The following is a 12,314-nucleotide window of genomic DNA, read 5'->3' as shown; positions in this document are numbered from 1 at the left end:
TTAGTCTCCAGAGAGTCCGAGTATTCAGGAAAGATGGTATTGGCTAGAAGAGCAAAAACGAACAAGCCGAGAGAACACGGTGCTGCCCTCTCCACAGCACAGCCTGCAGGGATGTGTGGGACGGCCGCACTGATTTATAAGATGTTCGTACAAATCACAGGTCAGACCTCTGAAACTTGGCACAAGCCATGTACTAAACACACAGTTCTCTGGTTCTATAGGCCTCAAACGAGCCTTTGAGCCAAATGCAGCTCCTTAGGTTTGATATTAATCTTCCGGTAAATGGCAAGCTTTCAGCCCTGGGGCTTGCTCTTTGCTTTGAAGGAGCAGTGAAAAGCACAGGTGCCAAGTAAAGACAAATGGCGCTGCAGAATATGACTTAGTGCAAGAGCAGCAGGTCAGACAGGAAGGAGGGTAGAGGGCAAGCTGCAGCTTGGCACTCTGTCTAGCAAGGCCTCCATGCACATGGGCCCCACATGTGCGGGCACCGGGGAGAGTTCTGGACACATTTCACACCTGCCTGTCAACTCTTAGCTCCAGCTCTCAGGGGTCTTGTGAGTCAAGAGAGCAGTTTCTTACCATCTGGCCACCGTTAGCCTTCTTGCTCTTGCTGCTCAAAGTCCCCACTGCTTGGAACAACAAAACCCCAACTGTTGGCTGGAGTGCAGCCTGGGGGCAAAGTGCTTAGGCAGCATGAGGTGGAAGACTCTGGTCTGGTGTGATGACCAGTACAGGAAAGGACAGGGAAGGAGGAAGCAACCCAAAACAGAACCAAAGAATTACATGTGAATCAAGGGTCTCCTCAATTCTAAAATAGCTCACATATGCCTAGCAATAAAATGCATCGGAGAAACCAAGCAAGGAGACATACAGCTGCAATCATAGCATGTAGAAGGCCAAGGCAGAGCCATCGGGTGTTGGTGACACACACCTTTAATCCCAGCACTCAGAGGCAGAGGCAGGCTGATCCCCGTGAGTTCAAGGCGTCACAAGTTCCAGGACAGCCAGGGATACACATAGAGAAACCCTGTCTTGAATCAACCCTCCCCCACAAAAGAAAGATAGAAAGGAAGGAAGGGAGGAAGGGAGGAAGGGAGGAAAGGAGGAAGGGAGGGAGGGAGGGAGGAAGGGAGGAAGGAAGGAAAGAAAAAAAAAAAGGAAGAAATGCAGGAAGAAAAGAAGGCTGAGGCAAGAGAGAAAACCAAGAGCTTGAGGCAGCCTAGACAACATCGTGAGATCCCATCTCCAGAAGAAAAAAGAAACACAGTGGAAATGACTGCCACGTAGCTCACACTGTCCTCCTGCCTCTGCTCCTAAATTCTGGAGTCGCAGGTGTGCCCACTGTTCCTGGCTACTTTAGCTGACTTTTTTCCTCCAGCGTTAGCTATTGAACCCAGTACCTGTGAATGCTAGCTTTAGGTGATTTACTACTTTGGAATTGATATACCAAAGATTAACTCTACAGAATTGAATAGAGTCTACTCACAGAACACCGTATCACCAGTCATAGGAGAGCGTACCTGTTATCCTACCACCTAGGAGGCGAAGCTAAGAACAGGAGGGCTCCAGGACAGCCTTGGCTACATAGCAGATTCCTGGCTTCATGAAACCCAACCACAAAAAAACAAACAAATCAGCAAAACTGAAAAGTGAAAAAAGAAAATTCACATATTTAACAATATAACAAAAGACCACGCTTCCAAATATTAATAACAGCTATGATACTATGGGGGCAGAATATGTGATTTTTCTTTCCTCATACTTTGTAAAACACTTGAGAATAAAGATACAGCCGGGTAGTGATGGCACACGCCTTTAGCCCCAGCACTTGGGAGGCAGTAGCTGGTGGATCTCTATAAGTTTAAGGGTGGTTTGCTTTAAAGAATAAGTTCCAGGACAGCCAAAACTACATAAAGAAATCTATCAAAAAAACACAAAACAAAACAACCCCCCCCAAACAGATACATTATTTGTATAATTAAAACATTTGAGCCATTTCTGCAAAAGGTCATTTCACATGTAAAAAGAACATCAAAAGAAAAATATTCACCCACCCCTTCCTGGATAGGAAAGCCATCAGCACACACACATTTGTCCTGGCAGAACCTCATGTTACCCTTGTTTCTTTCCTCTTCCTCACATCACAAATCTAAGCTTATTACCAAGTCTGTCTTCCAGCCCACACCTGCACCTTTACAGCCCACAGGGCCCAGGCTCTTGGCCTGTTCTGTCCACTGCGACTCCAGCCTGCAGTCTGGAGCCTCCCCACTGATGTTGCATTGACTGACGATGAACACAGAAAACTCTCCCTGGAGGAGGAAAAGACCACCTTGACGGTAAGGTGTAGAACAGGCCGTGTTACTCTCCTCACCTAACTGTGCCCAGGACACGGGGAGAGTTTCTTACGGTCTACCCACACATCAACAAGGATTCCAAGCCACATTTGTTCTTTTCTCAAACTGTCCCAAGACTCACCAAAGTTCTAAGGCTGAAAAGGACAGGCCAGAACTGCCTTCCAACGTGGGGACTGCCACAGCCTGTTCTGCCTGCTTCCAGCTTAGATCCTATCTCATGTTCTTTATAGCAGCTAAAAGCCCCTTTCCAAAGGGCACCCCTGGCTCTCTCTCACTTTGCTGCTCGAGGTGTGCCAGGCTCCCTGTGGCCCCCTTGCACACCCTTAGAAATGCTTCCCAATCTGGCTCTGTCGCACGAGATTCTCTCCCTGGGCTCTCCACAGGTACTCTCCTGCTGCTGAGATGCTACTCCCATTCTGTGGTCTGTCCCGCCCTTCCGTGAGCCCACAGACTCAAGCTCCAGTTTCTCCCTGAAATCACCCTGGGCACTTTACTGAGTTTCCCACAGGCACCTAGCCCACGCCAGGGGAAGGGTCTGTCCTCCTATAGTTCTAGAAGCAGACCTGAAACCACCTTTCTTCCTGTTTTGGTCCTGAGGCTAGAACAATGGCTGTGGGCTGTGATGCTGCAGGTGTCCAGCTTGGTGCCTGACACGGCTGAGGCAAACAACAAATACCCATTAAACTATGGAAACACGGGGAGATGGGTGAGCCGGCATCTGTGAGGCTGGGGGAGAGGAGCATACAACAATTCAGGTAAACAGCAGTTTCCTGTTTGAACAGCCATCATTTTATTATCACTCAGAACAAACACTACAAAGTTTGCAGCATCAGCTCCCTAAGCTAGCAGAAACTCAGCAGCAGGTGGAGGCTGGTGAAAACCAACCAACACACAGCTGGGCTACTCCAAGGAGGACTTCCATGGCAGCAGGAGTCCACTGTTCAAGTCCTCCCATTAGCAACTCCCGTCAGCCACTTCTCCCCCCAGATCTCAGAAGAATGGCTAATGGCAGCTCTACATGAAGGCTGCCTTCCTGAGAGAACACATCCCTGTTCTCTCCTTCTACAAACTAAAAGGTAAAGTGTGGGGGCTCCTGGTGTAGAAGAACAGTTCACAGACTCTAAACTATATGTTATCACTGATAATACCAATGATCCAGCTTCTCTCATGTACAAATTACAATGAGGTAACTAAAACAACACTGGGTATGTGTTCTCAACCTGTGGGTCATGACCCCTTTAAGGGGTCCAATATCAGACAGCCTTCATAACAGATGTTTACATTATGATTCACAACAGTAGTAAAATTACAGTTCTGAAGTAGCAACGAAATAATTTTATGATTGGGGGTCACTACAACATGAGGAACTATATTAAAGGGTCAGAGCATTAGGAAGATTGAGAACCACTGGCCTAGACTCTTAGTTTTGATTCAGATCTCTGCTTAGTTAATAGCTTAAAGTTCTAAATTCTGAGATACTTCCCAGCAAAACAAACAGCAAAGCATATCTGAAGACTACTAGTTTTCCAAGCCTATGCTAAACGTCACAAAAGAACTGGCCAGAAGAAAGCTGAGTAACACTCTGCTGGGCCACAGAACACACTAAGTCCACAGTCTGCGGTGCAGCAAAGCCACACAGAGTCCAAAGGCTATCAGCACAACCAGTTCAAACACAGACTCTGTGCTGGCTCCTGCTGGCTCTTACCGGAATGTAGTAGATGCCCATCTTGGGGGACTCATTGGCAGTAAGAAGCATCCCTAAAAATAAGCACAATGAACAAGTTAAACATGTGATAAGAAGTACCCTTTTCTACTTGCTTTACATTTTGAAATGCTTGAGTTGCCAGTACCTGCAAACTGACCTTTAGTTGGTCTTGCCTTTCTAGGCAAGGGACCTTAGTGCAGGAACTGCTGACTCCCTGAGTGTGAATTATCCAGGCTTTATGAGCTAAGGCCATGAGCAGGCTGCAGAAGGTACTCAGTTCTACACTAGGTCTGAGAAGTTTCCAGCTTCATGCACAAGACAAACAATATGAGAATAATAATGGAGAGAGAGAAAGGCTCCCTTCCTGGAGGCAGCAAGTCAAGGAAGCAAAAGGTCCCAGAAACAGAGATTCTGCATTAAACTTCACAGCTGACTGCAGACCACAGTGATTTTGGGAGCACTATATAGAACTACTCCCCAAAGACCCACGTGTCAGGGCTGAAGAGATGACTCAGTAGCTAAAAGCACTTGTTGCTTTTGCAGAGGCGCCAGGGTTCGGTTCCCAGAACCTACACGACAGGCCACCATGATCTGTAACTCAGTTCCAAAGGATCTGATGCCCTCTTCTGACCACTGTAGGCACCAAGCACGCATGCTGTGCATATACATACATTCAGGCAAAATATCACACATTAAATATTTTAAGACCCACGTATCATTAAACAGCCCTAAGAGAGCCACAATAATTCAGAGAAATTTAAAAGAATGAACCACTAAAGAAGTTAGTTAATTTGGTCTCTGCAGCATTCACATTTCAAGAAAGCAAAACCAGGCTGGAGGTAGCTGTCATTCAACAAAGAAGACCCAGCAACCTAGAAATCCACAGTTTGTTGGCATTTAGCTACTTCATATTGAGTATTAGATGGTTCAGTTGCCAGCAAGTACCCCTGAGTCTTCTGAAGCACCTCCAAGGTGGCAAGATGTTCCACAGCTAAGCCTCTCACGACTACACATGAAATTGGCCAACATCTACCTGACCCTTTACAAAGTAATTCATGATCCTTTATCAGCTCGAATATGATCTCAGTGAGCACAGAAGCCTTTAAAATAAACAGCATCAGAACCCCTATAATGTGGAGCATAAAAACTCCACTCAAAACAGATAAAATGAAAAGGCTTCTTACATCATCAAACAAACCATTAAGTAGTCTAAATACCACCCAACAAAATGAAAAACAAATCCCACCATCTTCTTGGAATCTACCCACTTGCCTTCCTCAGCCTGCTTTATATGTAATGTCAAACCAAATAGCAAAGGTGACTCCGAGAGCAGCACAAGGACCACTTAAAACTTAGGAGCATGGGGTTAATGCACCCACTTTCTCTAAGGAGCAGCAGCGCTTCTTTTGAGGAGACTGGCATTATGAACAGTATTTCCACTCAGTTTCTCAAAATGCTGTGCTTACTGCTCTCAAGAGAAACAAAACTGTTCAGAGAAAGAAAAGACACCAGCATCTGGAGTCAAAGACACTCTCTTCCAATGTGAGCGGTACGACAGAGATCTGGTGCGACAGTACTCCCCCCTCTGCCCCCCTCCTCCCCCCGGGGACACGCGCCTACACCAGAACTCATCCAGGTACTTCAGGGAAAGGCTCACCAAAGCTCAAAACACAAAACCAGGAACAGTGCTTTTCAGCAGGTCTGCTTAGGGTGAGCTCCCTAGACCATCTGCAACATGCGACCAGGCTGGGAGATGAAAGTACAGAAAACGGAAGGCACTTAAAAAGCCTGCAGGCAGCTCAACAGAGCGCTGTCAAGAAAGGACAAAACAAAACCACAGGGCAGTGTTATCCCAATGTGTGATCACTTTGCTAGCTGTTCATCCTTACTGTAGTGTAAAAAAGAAAAGTGCCAATCTGCGAACAGTCAGAAGGTTGAAAGCACAGGGAAAAAAGGTAGGCAGGCAGGTGGCTGGCCAACCATGTTTGAAAAGCACCACACTAAAACACAGAGCTTCAGTGGCACACTGCATGGCTCTGGGCAGCCATTCTGGAAAGAGAGGCCGCAGGCACACATCCACCTGATCAACTTCTCACTGACAATGTGAAGCAGTAAGTTCACTTTGTGAGCTCTATGTGCAAATGTCCCGTGGTTATTCTCCACACCATATGCTGTTGGAGGGTGGACACAGGAGCTACTGGCATTTCCTGTTGTACCACACTCTTGCAGCAGTGTGGTGGGTGAGAAAGCTGAGGGTCCTAATGGCCACAACTACGCCTGAAGCAGGTCTTTCCTGAGTCCAAAGGCCACCTTCTTCTCTTTCTACCAATAGCTCTGAACCTAACCCTGCTTTTGCAGGCTGGGGTAGGACTCAAACATGCATCATCTTTACGTGCTTCTTGGAACTGTGCCACCCCTGACAATGCCCTGACCTGTGCTCGAAGTATGGAAGACATAGAACGGGCTGCCTGAGCAGTCAGACAAGGGCCAGGAAATGAGCCAGGAATGCAAAATCATGTCTCAATATTCTGAGCTGTCTTGCAAATAGAAAAAACATTATGAAACAAGTGTCATGACTGTTTGAATTACTGCAAAAATGAGCATATGATAAAGAAGGAGGTTTTCACTTCTCTGAACTATGAGCACATAGTGAGACAAGGCAGAGTGGAAGGGAAGAGCAGGGAGGTAAAGCCAGTCAGAGTAGACCCTCTGAGCACAGCAAGGAGCCCAAGCCAACCATGAGGCCAGCACCCAACTGTGAACAATCACTGGCCGGCTGGTACCTAACTGCTTCTTGTACACTGTTTGACAGAAAAAGCTGTTCCTTTTCCAAAGCACACATATAAAAGATTCCTGAACACACTGAACCAACCTTATCCTTCCCACACGCATGGTCTGCTGGAGTGAGGTCTGACTTAGGTTTGTTCGTGATCTCTCCCCACCAAATTTCTTCTGTGTAGCCATGGCTGTCCTAGAACTAGGTCTGTAGACCAGGCTGGCTTCAAACTCAAGAGATTTGCCTGTCTCTGCTTCCCAAGTGCTGGGGTTAAAGGCGTGTTCCACCACATCCCTAACCTAAACACACCATCAAGCTGGTAGACCTCTCTGGAGTCTATCAAGTTGGGAGACCTCATCTTTACGTTCAATCAGTCATTCAGTGCTACGTTAGGTCTAGCACAGGACAGAACAGCACAGGATAAAAAGCAAGCTGAATGGCACAGGAGGAACAAACACAGATCCAAGAGACAGATACTACCAAGACTGGCCTGACTTCCTAAAAGTTAACACCACGAGGAAGGAGGGAAACACGGTGTGTGGGAGGAATTCTCTGGAGTGAAGGCCCCTTGTCACTCTCTGCCACCCTTTCCGACTTTCCTCCACACCCTAACCCGACAATCTTTCCCTTCTCCTCTTCCACCCTCTACTTCACTGGCTTCACCGAGCTTCCTATGCAGCCCAGAATCCAAGTGAGTACATTGGATTCTGTGAGTACTTCAATACCTCAGTACCTTTCCCTACAGTGAGTCTTTCCAATCTACAGAAGTGACCACACAAACCAGTGTTAAGAGCCTGTGACTCTTATAAATGAAATGCAAATGATAAGGTCCTCCAACCCCTGCTTCTCCTCCCTAGTAGAGTCCATTTCAGGAGGTTCTAACCAAGGCCTTGCCATATACCAGTCAGGAAACAAACCCAACTCTTTCGACCTCTCATCGAGCAAGAAAGAAAAACAGAGAGCCCACAGATGTTCTATCGCTATCACTAGCCCACAATCCCAGTACTCAGAAGGCTGAGCAGGAGGATCATGAGTTTGAAACTAGGTTGAGCTATATACTGAGCTTCAGCGAAGCTCCTGGAATATATAGGGAGGCTGTTTCACAAACACAAACAGTAAATAAACCCAAAAGCTAGACAGAAAGAAAAACACTTGTGGGCCACTGACTATATAGGGTTATGGTAAGTGACAAACTTAGATTTCACATTCAGACTGCAAGTGTTCCACTGACTGCTTTTTCCTCCAGGCCCCAACTGCAAGGCTACAGGCTCTGTCTCAGGTTCTACCTGAGGGCCCATCATGAATGCCTGGTCCTTCCCTACTGTTGTATCTAATCCTGTGAAGTTTCTCCATTCACGCGAGCTGTCTCCAGCCTTCCATGTCCACTTTGGTGATCATATCTGCTCCCACTTCTTCAGTGATCAATCTGTTCTTCTGAAAGAACACTGTCTCAGCACACCTGCTTACATAGTGACACATATCCTCCAGTGCACCAAGTGTTCCCCTGTGCATCAGTTAGGCCACAGTGCACCAGGTGGCTCTAGCTGCTGGCCTGTGGCGAGCAATCACTGCCCCTCTCTGTCACTGCCTGATACTTACATGTAAGAGGCATACGTGTGCTCGCTGTCTCAACTCAGAACAGCACTTCCTGGGCACTGCAGTTCCAAGCCAGCCCACTCTTTATCTGTGGGGGCCGGCTGGTGACAAATGGAGCCCAGCCACTCAGGTGACCATCTGCAGCCACCTGTCCTTTCTCTTCAGCCCTCCCACAGCCTCCTATTAGTCTTCTGACGTTGTCTTCTCAGTGAATTGCCTCGTTCACAAAGCCACTCTAATCCCATTCAATGCTGCCCTCCACAAAGGCCCTGAAAGCCTCCTGTGCTCTGCCCTCACCTCTCGCTCATGACTCCCTGGAACACGCTGGAACAGTACTGTCTACAGGTGTGCAGTGGGACATTTCAGGATCTGCAGTGTATCCTGTCAACAGAATTATCTGTGTATGCCTGTCCTCAGAGGACCCAGCTTGAGAGCGAGGGGTGAGGGGGAAGGTCTCTCATTTTTCTCGCAGAGCCCACTCGGGATCTGCCCTGAATGTGCTGCTCAATTCTGAAACCTATTATATAATTTGCTGAACAGTACTTGATGTAGAGTACCCCAAACCTTTAGGATCAGGTGACTCCGGCCTCCTCCAATCCCTGACCTCAATTTCCACAGGTCATTACTAATCACATAAAAGAATGCACTAAAATAGCACTTCACCTGCCGCCTACCTGTGTTTGTTACTCGTTTCTACTAACAGTAGGCGGGCTGAGCATTGAGTCATGAACAGGGCCCCTTTCTGAATCATCCACACCACTTCCTGTTCTTTCTTCTTTTAAGTCAGTGAAAAACTCAGGAATTGTCCTGACCAAGCCAAATGTTATCTGATGAAGTAAATGAAGTTTACTCCCACACAGGAACGTGAGCGCCTACCTGAGTTGGGATAGAGGCAAACATCATTAAGGTCATGTTCTGGCTCCAATGAAGTAAATATTTTCCCCTAAAATGTTAAGCAAAAAATGAATTACTAAGATCACCAAGACAGCTTTTTAGCAACGGCACATAAAGAAAATAAAATGGAAACACAACCCTCCTAGTGCCACATAAAAGAAATAACTTATACTAAAAAATCTTATTTGTCTTATCAATATATCAAATATTCTCATTTTAGAAATGAAGAAATTGACATGGAGAGTTGACCTGTTCAGAACAAAACAGAAGACTCAAAGCCTTACATGTGCACAGTAGAAGATGATAATTTTTGTTTTTTGTTTTTAGTTTTTCAAGATAGGGTTTCTCTGTGTAGCCTTGGCTATTCTGGACTCACTTTGTAGACCTCGAACTCAGAGCTCTGCCTGCCTCTGCCTCCCAGAGCACTGGGATTCCAGGCGTGCGCCACCACACATGGTTGCTATACTGTGAGGGCTATGACATTTTCCTCTAAATATAGGAAGATGTCTACTGTACTACTAAAAACTAAGAAGAAGAAAAAAGGCCCAGAAGGAGGCAGGCATGGAGAAGGACAAGGAGAGAGAGAAACAAGGAAAGCAGGTCATGTGGAACCAGGTAATGTTAGTCAAGAGGAAGCGTTTAGTCTTAAGAAACAAAAAGGGCCGAAGTAAAATTGATTGCTGTAATTATAGCGTGGTGCCTTCGAGTGCCGATGCTGACAAGTCCTGCCAGCTCTTGCAGCCATAAGTCATTACCAGAAGACTGACACCAGGATGTGGCGCTCCCAAGACAGAAGTGGGAGGAGCTGAAGCCCAGGTAGGATGCTTATTTCACAGTTCACAAACATCAGTAGCCAAGTTCTCACAGTAACAGGGAAAGTCACCCAGCTACCTCCCACTGAAGTGGGAAGGAGAGAGCAAGGAACAGGAGGAAGAGAACAACGATGATGATGGCATGGATCCACAGAGACAAAAGGCACCACAGGTCACAGGAAACCAGAGCATGGGAAACACAGCAGTAAGGGACCTGGGAAAACACATCCTAACTGAGTTAGTCCACTAGCTTAGGTAGGATGGGAGACAGGTCAAGGCAACAATTTCTTTACAGTACTTTGGGAGTTTTTAGAAATAAGAGCCAGTGTGGTGGCACATGACTACAATCCCAGCACTCAGAAAGTAGAGATAGGATGGTGAGTTTGAGGCCAGCCTGGGCCACATAGTGAGTTCCAGGTAAACCTTATCTACGTAGTAAAACTATCTCTAAATAAATAAAATGTATGTACTTATACAATGAAAAATAATCAGTAAGATTCTTTATTGTCAATATTTTTTGATCCAGGGTCTCACTGCATTGTCCATGTTAGCCTCAAACTCTTGGTCTTCCTACCTCAGTCAGTCTCTTAATTGTGGAAGTTATAGGCAAGTACACCCTGCCCATGTAAATAGTGTTTTCCCATCAATTAGTTAAGATTGTCAGAAAAATTACTGGTTTAAGATATGCAAAGTCCCGCAAGAGTCCCTAAAACGCCCAAACCCAATGCCTACGAAGCAGAAAGAATAACTCATGCCGCTATAAGCATCATGGTAATGTTCCAAGAATTTAGAAATGCTGTGAGCTTGTCCCCTGCTCTTAAGTTAAACAGTCACTAGAAGGAATTCATCCAAGGAAGGCTGTGAACACCAAGACAGAACCAGAGGAATAAAGTAAGGTCACCACTTCTGGAGATAAAAGTGCAAAACTTATTTCAAAGTTTTGAAATAAAATCTTGAGAACGTATTTTTATTTTATGTGCATGAGTGTTAGCCTGAATGTATGGCTATGCAACATGTGTGTGCACTGCCTGGAGACGTCAAAAGATGTCAAGAGACGTCAAAAGACATCTGATCCTCTGGGGAACGGAAGTTACAAAAAGTTGTGAGCTGCCATGTGGGTGCTGGGAATTGAACCTGGGTCCTCTGGAAGAGCAGCTGGTGCCCTTACCCACTGAGCCATCACTCTAGCCCCAAAATGCAAAAGTTAAGAAACCCGAAGTATTGGCTAGAAAAGCCAGAGTGATGGGTGGCTGGACTGTACCTGAGCTGCCTATAACGCTACACCAAGCACAGCAGGTGCCTGTAGAACCCAGCACCCACTCCAGGCAGTAAGTGCAGAGGGCATGGGCCTTATGCCCAGCATCATCTCATGATTATTTAAAAGTTAACTTTTTAGCCTACAGAATTAGTGTATATATTGAAAAAAAAATTATTAGACGTCTATAGGGCTAGAGAGATGGCTCAGCAGTTAAGAGCACTTACTGCTCTTCTAAAGGACCTGAGTTTAGTTCCCACCACCCTGGGCAGGCAACTCTCAAATGCCTGTAACTCCTGCTCCAAGGTCACCCAAATCATGACAGACACACAGATACACAAATAAAACTTCATTTTTTTTTTCATTTTTAAAAAGAGAGTAAGAGAGAATAGCTGTACCGAATTCTTTTTACTGATGTAATGAAGTTATCTTCAGTCCTCTCAAAATGGTTTTAACAGTCACTCTAGCCCAGGCTGGCCTTGAACTTGACTTCCCTCCCTTACCCATAAGTACTGAGATGACGGGCATGAGCCATGACACCCAGCTAATACTTTTTTTTTTTTTTTTAATGAAAAAACGAGCCTCAGCATGGTGGGACTCATTGTAGAATCCAGGTACTCTGGAGGCCAAGAAGGAGGGCCAGTAGTTAAAGCATATCTAATGCTATCCTAAGCTACAGAAGACCCTGTGTTTAAAAAAAGAAAATTTTTAAATAAATTTTAAAAAACTACAAAAAACAGAAGGCAGATTAAAATCAGCAATACAGAACTGTGTTATTTTTAAAATAACATTTGAAGTTGAGAAAAAAAACATCAAAATATTCTTAAGAAAACACTACCTGAAAAAAACTAAACAAACTTAGCTAGGCTTTGAAGCACAGGCATGTACTAGCTGGGGAGACTGAGGCAAGATGATCACGGGT

General features: G+C 45.7%; 1 protein-coding gene across 1 annotated transcript in view; it reads right to left on the bottom strand.

Annotated features, from left to right (window-relative positions):
* Window positions 1-12,314, bottom strand: part of Nol10 (nucleolar protein 10) — an 86,558-nt gene that overhangs the window by 49,481 nt on the left and 24,763 nt on the right. Inside the window, exons 12-13 of the mRNA XM_060366196.1 lie at window positions 9,308-9,374; window positions 4,060-4,112 (exon numbers count right to left, since the gene is read on the bottom strand). Of these exons, the coding sequence (XP_060222179.1) occupies window positions 4,060-4,112; window positions 9,308-9,374 (120 nt within the window). The remainder of the gene's footprint in view (window positions 1-4,059; window positions 4,113-9,307; window positions 9,375-12,314) is intronic.

Source organism: Meriones unguiculatus, chromosome 1 (assembly GCF_030254825.1).
Source record: "Meriones unguiculatus strain TT.TT164.6M chromosome 1, Bangor_MerUng_6.1, whole genome shotgun sequence".
Taxonomy (NCBI): Eukaryota; Metazoa; Chordata; class Mammalia; order Rodentia; family Muridae; genus Meriones; species Meriones unguiculatus.
Note: the sequence above shows the minus strand (reverse complement) of the source record. Positions and strands in the feature narration are given on the sequence as shown.